The sequence below is a fragment of the Rousettus aegyptiacus genome, unplaced genomic scaffold, assembly GCF_014176215.1.
Source record: "Rousettus aegyptiacus isolate mRouAeg1 unplaced genomic scaffold, mRouAeg1.p scaffold_m13_p_11, whole genome shotgun sequence".
In the NCBI taxonomy this organism is placed as follows: Eukaryota; Metazoa; Chordata; class Mammalia; order Chiroptera; family Pteropodidae; genus Rousettus; species Rousettus aegyptiacus.
In genome coordinates this window covers 57,338,264-57,352,487 of record NW_023416286.1, presented here as the reverse complement: position 1 = coordinate 57,352,487, position 14,224 = coordinate 57,338,264, and the positions used below count along the sequence as shown (strand labels likewise).

General features: G+C 34.3%; 1 protein-coding gene across 2 annotated transcripts in view; it reads left to right on the top strand.

Annotated features, from left to right (window-relative positions):
* The window catches only part of TM9SF2 (transmembrane 9 superfamily member 2), a 50,594-nt gene that overhangs the window by 30,896 nt on the left and 5,474 nt on the right, over positions 1 to 14,224 (top strand). For both annotated transcript variants that reach the window (XM_016123179.2, XM_036228828.1), the window contains exons 11-16: positions 2,306 to 2,438; positions 4,673 to 4,792; positions 6,853 to 6,910; positions 9,906 to 10,065; positions 11,536 to 11,687; positions 12,779 to 12,890. In XM_016123179.2, coding sequence (XP_015978665.2) covers positions 2,306 to 2,438; positions 4,673 to 4,792; positions 6,853 to 6,910; positions 9,906 to 10,065; positions 11,536 to 11,687; positions 12,779 to 12,890 — 735 coding nt within the window. The remainder of the gene's footprint in view (positions 1 to 2,305; positions 2,439 to 4,672; positions 4,793 to 6,852; positions 6,911 to 9,905; positions 10,066 to 11,535; positions 11,688 to 12,778; positions 12,891 to 14,224) is intronic.

Genomic DNA, 14,224 nt, shown 5'->3' with positions numbered 1-14,224 from the left:
AAGTTCTTTGGGTTGATGTTGTTATAAAGTCTTTAACCAATTGGAAAACTAAACCTTGGGTCATTAGTGAGGGGGCTGAACCTTAGTCTACTCCTACATTAAACTTGGATTCTTAAAGGGGAGGGCCAAATGATTCTGGGTCTATAAGTGCCTTCTGATTCTTGGCCAATTCAAGTAGAAATTTTCTGAAGGAAAGTCTCCCAACTTTAGCTTTTCAGGATTTCCCTGAATTAATTAAAATTAATTTTAAAAGATCTATTTGCAGAAATTTATAAAAATTTATAAGAAACAACAGAGTTAGGCACTCCAGAGATTTAAATTGCTAGAACTATTAGTTACAGAGTAAACATTTTCTGTACATAATAATGAGTCTAAAATTGGAGGTAAACAAAAGTGTATCAATGAGGAAAAATCAGTAGATGCATAGTATTGGATAAAGTGGGTGGCTTTCTGGGAAAAAAAATAAGGTAGATTCCAACTTTATTGTATTGAAATGCTTAATGCTTTAAATGAAAATGTGAAACTGTAAAGTATTAGAAGAACACATAGGAAGTTATTTTTCAGTCTTGGAGAAGAGTAGAATTTTGTAAGTGTGACAGAGAGTCAGAGGCCCTAAAATAAATGATTGCTCTATGATTACTATATTAAAAAAAAAAATTAAATAGCAAAAAAATACCATTGAATAAAAAGATATTTTTATTTTTTATTTTATTTTTTTTTTTAGCCAAGGCAACCCCTGGTTGACCTCACAGTTTGCAAGGATCTTGTCAGCTTACAATCCCTTATTTTTTAAAATTTTTTTAAGCCTACAGCACCTAGGTGGTCTCCCATCCAAGTACTAACCAGGCCCGACCCTGCTTAGCTTTCAAGATCAAATGAGATCAAGCTTGTTCAGGGTGTCATGGCCATAGACAAGTAAAAAGATAAGTGTCAGATTGGAAAATATTTTATCACCTGTCACAAATAAATTGCTAAATTCTTCAATAAATAAAGAAATGCCAAAATCGTTTAAAAAAAAAAGTCAATAGCTCAGTAAGAAACTAGGTGAGGTACATGAAAAGAGTCAATAGAAAAAATACAAATGATTCCGAAACATAAAAAGATGCAATATCATAATAAGAGAAATACAAATTAAAATTGCAATGCAAAATTGTTCACCTGGTACACAATGGTGACATGGCAAAATTTGTGTCTTTTGGAAAGTCACTTTATATGTTAGGTGGAGAATCATTCAGAGTAGGGCAAAATAGGGAGTATAGAAACCAGTCCAGAGGCTGTTTTGAGAACTGCCAGGGGCTGTTTGAGAACTCTTAGTGACAGGGAATGGTGGCAGGCAAGAAAGAGGGAAGTGGAAAGCTACAGAGGGTGTTTAGGAGTTGGAATGGAATCCTGGTTGACCTGTTAACTGTGGAGAGAATGCAAGATGGAGAGGAGTCAGTGAATAATACCATGTTTCTGGTTGATTCAAGGGCCCTTCTGGTTGCTGTATTGAGAAATGAATGGAGAGACAAGGGCAGAAACAGATACCAGTTTAGTGCAATAGCTGGGTGAGAGGTGACAACTTGAACCAGGGGTGGGTCCTATGGCTACCTTTTGGAAATAAAGCTCTAGGAATTGTTAAATGATTGTATTTGAAGTGTGGGGAGAAAAAAGGAGGAATCAAGTGTTATTCCAAGGTTTGGGGACTGAGCAACTGGCAGGATGGAGTTTCTGTCTCCTGGGAAGACTACAGGAAGAGCAAGTATAGGTGGAGAGAGAGAATCGGTTCAGTTTTGCACATTTCTATTTGAGATGTCTATTAAAAACAGCCAAGTGGAATTGCTGATTAAGCAGTTATATATGTCCGAAGATCAAGGGAGCAATTTGGGCTGGTGGCACAACTTAGTAATATTTTCATAGCCAAGCCTACTGTAGCAGCAAAGTAGCTATGGGACCTAATTCCATTTGCTTATTTTGGAGATTAATAAATGTAGGTTGAAAAGGAGAGAGTGTGATTAAAAATTAAGACATCAAGTTGGATTATAAAGCTTAGAACTGGGTAGGTATCACATTATCTTCATATTTATTTTTAAAGTTTCTCAATACCTATATTTATAGACCGTTACACACAACATTCCTTTAAAAACAATTCAGGAAAACTACATAAAGCTCTATGAGTCAGGCTTTATACTTCAAAATTTAAATAAATATTAAGATTTGTAGTAAATTTTTTAAAGATTTTTTTTATCAGCATATTCAACAATGAGTAAACTGTCTAGTCTTGGTGATATTACATGACAGTTAAACAACTTTATTCCCTTTTTAGGAGGATGCCCAAGAAGAATTTGGCTGGAAACTAGTTCATGGTGATATATTCCGTCCTCCAAGAAAAGGGATGCTGCTATCAGTCTTTCTAGGATCAGGGACACAGATTTTAATTATGACTTTTGTGACTCTATGTAAGTGTTAAGTTAAGTAGAAAATACTTTTTCTAAATAATTATGTGAAAACTGGTTTTTCTAAATGAGGTAGCTAGGCTAGATTGTCCCTTTAAGAGTCCTTATGGCATTCCGATCTATGTGCCCTAGCTGTATGTGACTTGGGGCGGGATAAGCTGTGCCCCAAAGCTGACTTCATATCTCTCTTCAGCTACATGGAGACCAAACCCTTGTCATGGCAGCACTGGAGCTGGAGATGACTAGGCCCTGAAAGACCATCTGGGCCTGGGTGGCCTGGAGCCAGGGTCACACAGGTTAACTACGCCACCCCATCAGGAGCCAGTGTGGTTAGGATTCCAAGACATTCTTGACGTCCACTGAGAGACAAAAAGAAGAGAGAGTAGGCAGGACCTTTCATATCTTGGAAGAATTTAGGAAGCATGACCTCTTTTTTTCCCTAGCGTATTCGGGAAAGATCTTCTAATACAAAAAATATCTCACCGTGCCACCTGAAAATCTTTAGGAATTTTACTTAAATTTTTGTTGTTAGGACAATCTATTTTTAAAATAGACCTTTAGAGGTATCAGTTGGTCACAGCAGTGGTTCTGAGGCTACTCTTTGAGAATGCATTATTTCCATGGTTTTCCAGTTTTCCTAATTGTGAAAAAAATATGAATAGAATTGTCTAAATTTTGCATTTTTCTTATGCTTCCTTTACTGATGAACAGTAGCAAATATTTCTGGAAGAATTCAGAAACCACTGACCTTTTAATAACATTTTTTAGTGGACATTTGTTCTTAATGTTTAATACATATTAAATATGTAATACTAAAGTCATTTTCTGTTAGTAAAATTGTTCCAAATTTCTGTGATGAAATTAACTACATAAATGATTTACAAAGATGATTATTACTTCAAAATGTCTGGCACTTGAGTAAATTTGGGAACTACTGATTTACACCTCTATGCTCAGTTTGAAGATTAACTAGAACATATATTTTTAACTACTTAGATAAGAAAATGCAGCTCTGATGTGGGACATAATTTCAAAGTATATTATGTTCAAAAGGGTAGGTTGGGAGAAGTCATCATGGAAAAGATCTGGGCACAACCAGAGGATAGCATGTAGGCACTAGAGAGAGAGCCAGAGAGCCAGGGTGGAGTTAGAGCAGAATGGATGCTTGAAGATAAAATTCTGCTTTAAATTTTATCCAGGACTGCCTTCTGTCACTGCCTCGACATTGTTGGGGTCAACTAGGAAGTGAACTTATGAAGAAGGAAGGTTTCAGAGACCCTAGGATAGGAAATAAGAGGGATCATTTTCCTTAAATGCTTGAATGTGACTGCTTCAGAACAGTCCTTTTCTCAGTCCTGTGGGGGAGTGAAGGGGGTGCATTTTAGCGGAAATTCTGGTAGATCTTCTAAAGTTACCCTGATTGTTTTCCTGACGTTCATGAGTTTTTCCTCCTGCCCCTCAGTTGGTGCTGCTCAGAAGGTGTGCACAGCATGTGCGTGGCTACGTATACCTCGGGAAACACCAGGGGCTGTGTCGCTCCCGGGATTAGAAAGCCACTTGAATTTCTTTCTGAGCAAGTCATAACTTCTGAGTCCCAGTTTAAAGCTAGAAGTCTCTAGAAATATAAGGTAGTATTTTTATTCTTATTAGTAAGGAGAGTTATATAGGGAAGAGAACAAATAAAACTAACCAACCAAATAAGGGTAGGAGCCAGAATTTTCCTAGAGTCATTGGTCAAGTCTTTCGGTAACTTGTGTTCAAAAAGCTAATGGTACTAGGAAATCTTTTTCCTGTTTTATTCTTTGATTAAATTCCATCTTGTCTCTTATGTTTGAATGTTATAAACGTTTTTTTTTTTTTTCACCCCAGGGGCGAAAGAAAAGAACAAAAAGTGAAAATATTTCATAGTGGGTGTATTTTTATTGATGTTAATTTTAAAACTGTATTTGAATCTTAGAAAAGCTTAAAGCACTCATGAGCATCCAGTCACCCTCCTCTGATAACAGGAAAGGTGGGGTCTTAGGGACCTTGACAAGAAACTTCCAAAGTAGAGCTTGCCTATGTGTATGATCCTACTGATGCGTTAAATGTTACTAAATGGTCAGTGTGGCTACATGGTAAGATAGCATATTTTCATTAAGTTGTACTGAGTTTATTATTTAAAAAATGGGAGGGGTCTTGTATCACTTTGCAACAAAGGAAACTAATAAAATGTGTAACCTTAAATTATGTTTTAGTTTTTGCTTGCCTGGGATTTTTGTCACCTGCCAATAGAGGAGCACTGATGACTTGTGCTGTGGTCTTATGGGTGCTCTTGGGCACTCCTGCAGGCTATGTCGCTGCCAGATTCTATAAATGTAAGTAAAAGCTACCTTAACTGGGTGTCATATCACAAATCTTATCTGCTATATTAGCATGTGTGAGCCTTTGTGTTTGATTGTTGCTGCTCTTTAAACACTATATATTATAGGTATATATCTTTATTAAAAGAATCTTGTGAAATGGATGACTAGATTTATTTCTTCAGAAATGCTCATACAGCGAGATAAGCAAATTTAGGTGCTATTTATCTACCATCCCCTCTCTCCGTTTTCTTTTAATTTTGACTTAAGTTCAGCTGAACAACTTAGATTTACTACATTCATGGAAACATAGACCAATATAGGAAGAAAGTATACAAATGTGTATCACCAATTTATCCACTAAACCAAGTAATACATACAGGCATACCTTTCTTATGATGTCTTACAACAAGAGGTCATACTTAGAATTGTGTCAATTTAATATTTATAAAAATGAACTGTAATTAAAGTAAACTAAGATCTCACTATTTTAAAGAGCTCTGAAATAAGTTACTTTTGTAATATAATAGTTGCAATAGCTTTTATTCTGAAAAAGACAAAAAGATCGGGGGAGCCAGAGAGGAAGGATGTGATATGATTACATGACTTAGAAAGCAGCTTTGCCAGGGTCAGTAAATGCCAGAGTTTGCCTGCTTTAGGAATTCAGGAATCCATTGAGATAGTCCCATAGGTAATCAGTGAATTAGTATCCCAAGGAGATGGGACAAAGCTAAGGTTGATATGAATAAGGCTTGAGCTAAAACAGGAGGGTTACATAGGTGTATGGTTGACTAGACTCAACCTCAAGTAGAAATATAAGTTAGACTTTGCCAGATGCAATTTCAACTAATTATGTGAAGTCCTGTGTGTGCGTATAAGTATGTTTAATGTCTCTGAATTTTGTCAAGTCGTTTTTTTTTTCATCCTTTACTAAAGGACATAGGATTAGGGTTGCCATGTGTATTTTAGCACATGCAAGATATGGTTGGGCCCCTGCTTGCCACATAAACTCCCTCTTTCTTGCTGTTTCACCTATGCTTCAGTTCTTTGGTCAGATTGTGGACCTTCATACCTACAGTCTTTACTATATACTGTTCTCTCTGCAGAACATTCTGAGAGGTGCTATTAAATGGCCCCAGTCACAAAATACTTCATTAGATAGAAACATTTCTTATGTTTCGAAAAATATTATTTGAATTTTAATTGAATCGTATTAAACCCCAAATTAATAATAGTTTGTTCAGCTGAACTTAAGTCACAATAATTTCTTCACCGATAATGCTGTGACTTCAAATCATATATAGAATTGTCATTTTCTTTTAGGCACGTGGTACTTAAAGGTGCTTATAAACTCATAAAAGTTTATTTTAAAACAGAGTTGTCAGATCTCAGCCAGTTTCATATCTAGCTTGTAAACTGGGAGCAGAGGAGAGCTTTCATTGTTTACTGTATGTACTTAAGTTTTTGATTTTTTTTTAAATGGAAAAAAATATTGGAGAGGGGACGGGCAAAGGAAGGTAAAATGTTCATAATAAAATTTGTTGTCAAGTGCACAATCCTTCCATTCTTCCCAGTCACCTGATCTAACACACTGATATATCTCCCCATTCCACCCATGCCCTACCAGAAACTGCAATGCTAGAGGAATTAAGATTCAGACTTACCGTGGAAATTTAAATTTGTTGCATGTCAGGCTTTAGAGTTCTTGGTTTTATAAGAAATTCTGAGATGGACCTCATGAGAAAATCTTCAGTATGCCCTATCTCTACCCAGTTCCATTGATTAAAACTGGCTTAGAATTTAAGGGTTTGTTTTGTTATGAAGTTAAAAAAAAAAAAAGGCATAGAAATGAAAAACTGGTGTGGATAAATTTCCTTTGACTTATTCTATGCTGAAGCAAAAATCTTTAGAGCAGGACTTAAGCCAGGGCAGTCCTGTGATGTGCATCTCTGATTTGGATCACTTGATAGGGAATATCATATCATTTATTGTCTGACAGTTTGTCCAGTACTAGACTTGGAGTATTGCTTTGAAGAAAAGTCTATATGTTATGCCATTTTTGTTTTCTTCTGCAGCCTTTGGAGGTGAGAAGTGGAAGACAAATGTTTTATTGACATCGTTTCTTTGTCCCGGGTAAGTAAATATTTCATAACTTTCTTAACATAGTCTTATTTTAGTTCTCCAATTTTTTTCTCAAAATACTTTAAGCATTTAATCTTCTCTTATCTCTAAACCATGTACTCAATATAATGAATTTTTAAAAAGGTATAAAATCAATATTTAATAAACCTTTGGAGAATGACTACTACATGCCTTATATGGAAAAAGTGCCTCTAGATATGAGAAATTTTTATATTCCTTTTTTAAAAGCATGTATCTTAGTCTGTAGAAGTTAGTCTGGCATGTCTTCATGTATGCTGTGTTTTAAAGCTTTGGACATGATCATAAAAAGGAATCTTCACCTGAGATAACTCAGGCAAGGATACATTTTCATATTTTTATCCAAAGCATTGCTGCTTTTTAGAGTTTATTCCATTAAGTAGGGTAACATATACCAAAAAAATTTTTAAATCCACCATATAAAAAACAAAACAGCCATATCTCTTCAGAGGGTAGCTTCCGATACCAAGTATCTGATGTACATTTAGCCCTAGAAATAGAACCCACTTTTTCTCCAACTCCCCAGCTCTCCCCATACTCTCCCTTAGCCTCTCAACAGTCAGCAGCAATAAAGCAAGCCAAAGGTTTAATCTGGAAGCTAGGACTGTCCCATTTGCAGGCCAGAAATGAAAGAATTACCATAGCTAGAATTTTAATACACATTTGGGATAAATATGCTTAGAATTTCACCTTCATTGAAGAGTCACATGCTTCTCAGCCATTTATGTTCTGTTGAAATCTTTGTTTTTCCCAAGTGATATCTTTTGTCCTCTTTACTTCTGTCATCAACTCAGGAAGTGTCCCTCCTTACCAAGCCTGTCAGCCATGATTTCCTTCAGAATCTTGCCTTTCAGACATACCCCTAATCTTTGACATCTTCCATTTTTTCCTTTCTCTGTGTTCTGTTCATGTGTTTCATCTCTAATTCCTCCAAATAGACTTAGGTCTCCCAAGTCCTAAAAAGAGCATCCCATAAGCATCTTCTGTCTACTCTCTTATTTCTTTTCCATTCCTAACAAAACACCTTGATAAAATAGTCTACACTTCTTTCGTCTCATTTTCTCAATGTACATTTGGAGGGTAAACCCACATCATCTGTCTTTTTTCTACTATCACTTTAGTGAACTTTTCTCTTAGGGTACCAATGATGTTGTTCTTTTCAAACCTAGAAATGATTTTTCTCTGTCGTTACCTCTCTACATTGTATAATATCGGATACCTTCTCCTTGAAACTTCTTCCTTTTTTAGCTCCATAGAAATTATCCTATGCCTGTTCTTTTATGTCTCTGAACAACCTTTCTCTGATTTACCTTCATCTCACTTTTAAAAGTTGATGTTCATCAGTAAGATAATGAGGTAAGCAAAGAGAGAGAGAGCACATGCCAAGAACTCAAGTTCCTGGAGCAAGGGGAATTGGCATTCACCTAGGAAACAAAGGATCATTTAATAATAAGAAATCGATTCATATAATTTTATATAAATATGTGCATATAATTATTACAGATGCAACAAAATGACATTTGATAATATTAAACATTGTTTTCAGATAAAAAGAATGTAATGGAGTGAAAAATGCTTTTTTATATTAATAAAATTTCATCTCTTATTCAGAACCAACATCATTTAATGATGAAACACTAGATATACTCATTAAATCACATTTTTGGCTTCAGTTATTTTAGTTCTGTTCACAGTAAGACATGAAACAAGAATACATTTCAAAAAGTTGGAGATCATATTATTTATAGGTAACATAGTTTGTATACAGAGAACATCAACAAATTTCAGCTATATAAAACTTGTAGAATTAATAAAAGTTTGGCAGAATGGCTAGATGTCGGCTAATAGTCCAAGATCATGAATACCACCAATAGCCAATTAAATGTTTTCATGCCAGTGGTATTTTTGTGGGAAGAGAACTCTATTCATAGGAGTATTAGCAACAGAAAACCTTCATAATACCTGAAATAACTTCTCAAAATAGGCACAATCCATATGACAAGTCTACAGTGCTTATTAACTATTAAGATACAAATTCAACATGTTACTTGATAAGAAGACCAAGTATTGTGAAGGAGTTTAGAGATGTCCCATGGCTGCCAGGACAGGGAACACAGAGATAGACCATGTGTACATGGAAACACACTGTGGCATCACAGACCAGAGGAGCTATTAAATAGTACTGGGAGAATTGATTATTAATAAGGGAGAAGAAGAATGTTCTTACCTCACACACATGAAATCGGTTCTAGGCAGATTAAAATCTAAATGTAACAGGCCTAAGAATTAGATTAAAATAGAGATCCCAGATTAGGAGAGGCTTTCTTCTCTTAGGTTACTCAAAAGGTAAACACTTGGTGACTTTGATAACATTGAAAACTGTGTTGGGTACCTAGAAGTGATTGTAGTATGATTATAGCCATGTTTTTAAAAATGTTCTCATAGAAGAAAGACTGAAAGGGAATTGAGTACACATATTCAAATGTTTGGATTCATAAAAAGCCATAAACTGAGAGAAGAAGATATTTAACAAGGAGTTGCTGGAATATATCAATAACTCATATATAATGCGACTTTGAAAAAGCTATGCATCCCAAATGAAAAATGAACAGTAAATGTAACCAGCAAGTTACAGAAGGTGAAATCTCAAAAGCTAACAAACAGAATGCTCAGCTGCAGTTGTTGATAGAAAATGCAAATGAAAACAACAAATTTGACAGTTTCAAGCATGATGAAAATATGTAAAGAAGTGATTTTAATAAGCTGCTGGTAAGAATTTAAGTCAGGCAAAACCAATCTGAAGAGCAAGCAGTTTGGCAATTCTAAACTTCAAATTCACATACCCCATGACTCAGCAATTCCACTGTTTTGATTATAACGCAGAAATTGTAAGTTAATTACATATGATTGCTACTGTATCATTTTGCTTCTAACTCAAATCTACCTAAAAGCTTATTGTTTCTTTCAGGATTGTATTTGCTGACTTCTTTATAATGAATCTGATTCTCTGGGGAGAAGGATCTTCAGCAGCTATTCCTTTTGGAACACTGGTTGCCATATTGGCCCTTTGGTTCTGCATATCTGTGCCTCTAACGTTTATTGGTGCATATTTTGGTTTTAAGAAGAATGTAAGTTTCTAGATGTTAACCTATTCAAATGAATTTCAACTGTGTAAACTAGCATATATCACCTTAAAAGATATGTGTCTGAAAGATATAAACTTGTCATGTGGGATCTGGATTTCATAGAAAATTGATGACTTTGTAGTTTAATTACAATCATTCTTAAAATAATAGTACATACTTAGGAGTGTGGTAGAGAGATTACAGATATAAACTTAGATTTCAAAGTTCTGTAAGTAATGGAAACTAATACAGATGAATAGGAAATGAAAAGCTAATGTAAACTAATTAACACTTTGAATATCTGCTAATATTTGTTTTTAAGGAAGATTATAATTAGGATTCAGTCTCTCCCTTCCTCCAGCCTGTCTTTTTCCACCTCTGCTGTCCCCCTCCTGCCCTCAGGCTAGGGAAAATGAGAATTTATTCTTCAGTGTCCTCCTCTGACTCCACTATCATTGCTCTTCTCTGAAAATAGGATAAAAGAAATAGCATATTATGGTAAGCTTTGTTAGGTGACTTGGAACTCCCTGGAAGGGGCTATCATTGGTTCATAGTCTCCACTGCACCTGCCATGCCAGTCTACTAAAAGATTTTTCCGTTGTTGGCATTTTGTTTGATTTAAAATCTATGTAGCATAGTGAACTGACACAGTTTAAAATACTTTTAATTATATAGATTACTTGAAATTTTAAAAATATAAAAATTGAAGATATATAATGATTCCATGCACATATACATTTATCTACATGTAAAATAATATAGTCCATGGAAGTATAATCCCTGTGAGATGACCAAGTTTTAAATTTATCATCATAAAAACTTTAGAAGTACATTTTGAACTTTTTTGCAAGAAAATGGCTTTCTACATATGTGTTGTTTTGAAACTCTGTTTAAGTACTTTAGATTCTAGTTGTTTTTATACTACAATGTATGTTATGAAAGGGAAAATAATTGAGAACATCACCAATACCTTATGGTCGTAAAGCTTCATATAGCCATTCATTGTCTTCGTCATGTTCTTAAGTCTTTGCAAAATTGAACAGCTTTAATAAAGATGACATTGTCCATCACCAAATAAAAATACATTGACAGTAATTTCAGAACCAGTTGATTTCTTACAGTAAGTATATAAATTAAAAAAAAAAAAAAACTAACTCTACCTTTTTATTAATGGTTATTTCCCAAGCACTATATTATCTCCTGTGTATTTCTTACTTTGTGTAAAGCCGTTAGTCACTGAATAACTGCTGGAAACAGTGGTGGCTTGTTCCAGTAGATAGACGAATATCGTACCTGGTGGTATCTGCTTCGTTGATTCTAAATAAAGATTTCTGTTTGATGACTTAAGTAGACTTGTGTTGCCATTAGTGTCAACATAGAAGCTGAAAAAAATGAGGCAAATAATCTAATACAGAGAAGAATTTTTAAAATAGATATATAATTTTGCATCCTTTCTTTCTTTCTTTAATGAAGGCCATTGAACACCCAGTTCGAACCAATCAGATTCCACGTCAGATTCCCGAACAGTCCTTCTACACAAAGCCGTTGCCTGGTATTATCATGGGAGGGATTTTGCCCTTTGGCTGCATCTTCATACAACTTTTTTTCATTCTCAATAGTATTTGGTAAGCTAAAGACTAAGCCCTCTTATTCCCATTACCATTTTATGTAATACAAACTTTCTCTTTTTGTTTATATGGATTACTGTTTATATCTTATAAATGTAAGTCATTCTCCAATAAGAAATTTGAAGAGTCAAAATGTTGTTTTATCTTTCCATATGGGAAAAAAAGTAACAGCTATTATTAATTGATTCTTACTCTTACTTAATTCTTACTCTTACTTAATTCTTAATTCTTATACTCTTACTTAATTCTCAGATCTCTGTGAGATGGCTGTTATCCCCATTTTACAGAGTTGAAAATGAGGTTTTGGAAGTTAAGTAATTTGTCCGTGTCACATAGCTACCACATGACAGAAAATTAACCCAGTTTCTCCACATCAGTGTTCTTAAATAAGTAATCTGTACCGCTTCAGAGAAGATACTCTAAGCTCTTGATAGAGGGTTTTCAAGCATGCATTGAAGGGATGGTTGAACTAGATGACCTTCAAAGTCCTTTTTAATTCTAAGATTCCTTCATTCTCTGATTTCTTATTTGCATGGGAAAACTCTGGTAATTTTGAGCCACTCTGTTAAGTTGTATACATTGCAGTATATTAATGATCATTATTTGAGCACATTGACATATGTTATAGAAAGTGCCAAGTAGCATAAAGTCAGAACTATATTTGAGCTTTTTAGGGATTTGAACTTCTTTCATTTCTGATTGTTACAATATTTTCCAAATTCAGCTGATTTTATCATATATGATAAAAAAGTATATGCTGTAACTTTTTCCTATTTTAAGTCTGCCTTTCTATTATTTTTTTATCAAATTTATCTGACACCAGTAGACAAGTAGACTAAGCATATTTGAATAAATAAGAGTTTCTGGTTCTACCTGAACAGGAAGGTGAAGATCATGACATTGCCATATTCTTCCTTCCCTGCCTTCCTGCTCCCCATCCCATCACCATCTAAACCAATGAGAATTTGTTCTTTGATTAGTTGGAAGTAAAAGCAACATTTTCAGTTTAAGAAAAATGAAAAGATTGTGTCATTCGCTGTGTCAAAGAGAAAATATTCATTATTTTATTTTGACATGTTTGATTATAGGTCACACCAGATGTATTACATGTTTGGCTTCCTGTTCCTGGTGTTTATCATTTTGGTTATTACATGTTCTGAAGCAACTATACTTCTTTGCTATTTTCACCTATGTGCTGAGGTATGTATTAGCAATATTCACTTATGTTAATTTGTAGACAATATTTATAATTTTGGCATAAGACCACCTGGAATACTATTAATTGAAATAATTTTTATAGATATGTGTCATTAAGATAGAAATTGATCTGTATTCCTGCATCAAATATAGTCCTCTTCAGGGTTGAATTAAGATTGTATCCTAGAGTTCAGTATAGTATTTACTTAGTGCTTAACCTTAAAATGCTAATTTCATGAGAATAGCACATTATGCTAAATTTTAAATTTTTAGTTTTTAAATGTTTGATTTAATATTTTTTGTAATATAGATATTTCTAGACTGATTTTAATAAAAATAAACAGATTTTAAGTGGAAAAATCCATTAAAACATATGGTAATGAGTTATATTCATGGCAACATGGCAGAATGATGGTATCCTTGTGTGATAGGTAGAGTTGTTTAAATATTTAGATTGCGTTAAATCATTCTTTTATAGTTATTTTCTATACAGGAAATAAAATCTAACTTTGCTTAAGACCTTTTTAAAAAAATTTTAGGTTAAATTCACATAACATAAAATCAGCCATTTTAAAGTGAACATTTCAGTGGCCCATGTCACATTTATAGTGTTGTATAAACATCACCTCTGTCTATTTTCAAAACATTTTCATGACTTGTGAACAAAATCCCATATGCATTAGGCAGTTATTCCCATTCCTCTCTTCCCCCTAGACCCTGCAACTATACCAATCTGCCTTCTGTCTTTACAGATTGATCTCTTCTTGGTATTTCATATAAGTGGAATCATCTAATATGTGTAGCCTTTTGTGTGTGGCTTCTTTGATTTAGCAGAATGCTTTTAAGGTTCTGCACATTGTAGTCTATATCAGTACTTCACTTCTTTTTATAGTGAATAATAGTCCATTGAAACGATATGACCCAATTTGTTTATCCATTGATGGGCATTAGGTTTGTTTCCACCTTTTGGCTATTATGAACAGTGGTGCTATTAACATTCATGTACAAATATTTATTCGAATACCTGTTTTCAATTTTGGGAAGTGTAAATGTAGAAGTAGACTTGCTGGCTCAAATGGTAATTCTTTGTTTAACTTTTTGAGGACTCTTTCCACAGTGGCTGCACCATTTTACATTTCTACCAGCAGTCCTCAAGTATTCCAATTTCTCTACGTTTTTGCCAACACTGCTGCTTTCCGTTTTTAAGTTACAGCTATCCTAGTCTTTGTGATGTAGTATTTCGTTATGGTTTTGATTTTCATTTCCTCAGTGACTAATGATGTTGAGCATCTTGTGTTGATCATCTATATATTTTGCTTGGAGAAATGTCTGTTAAG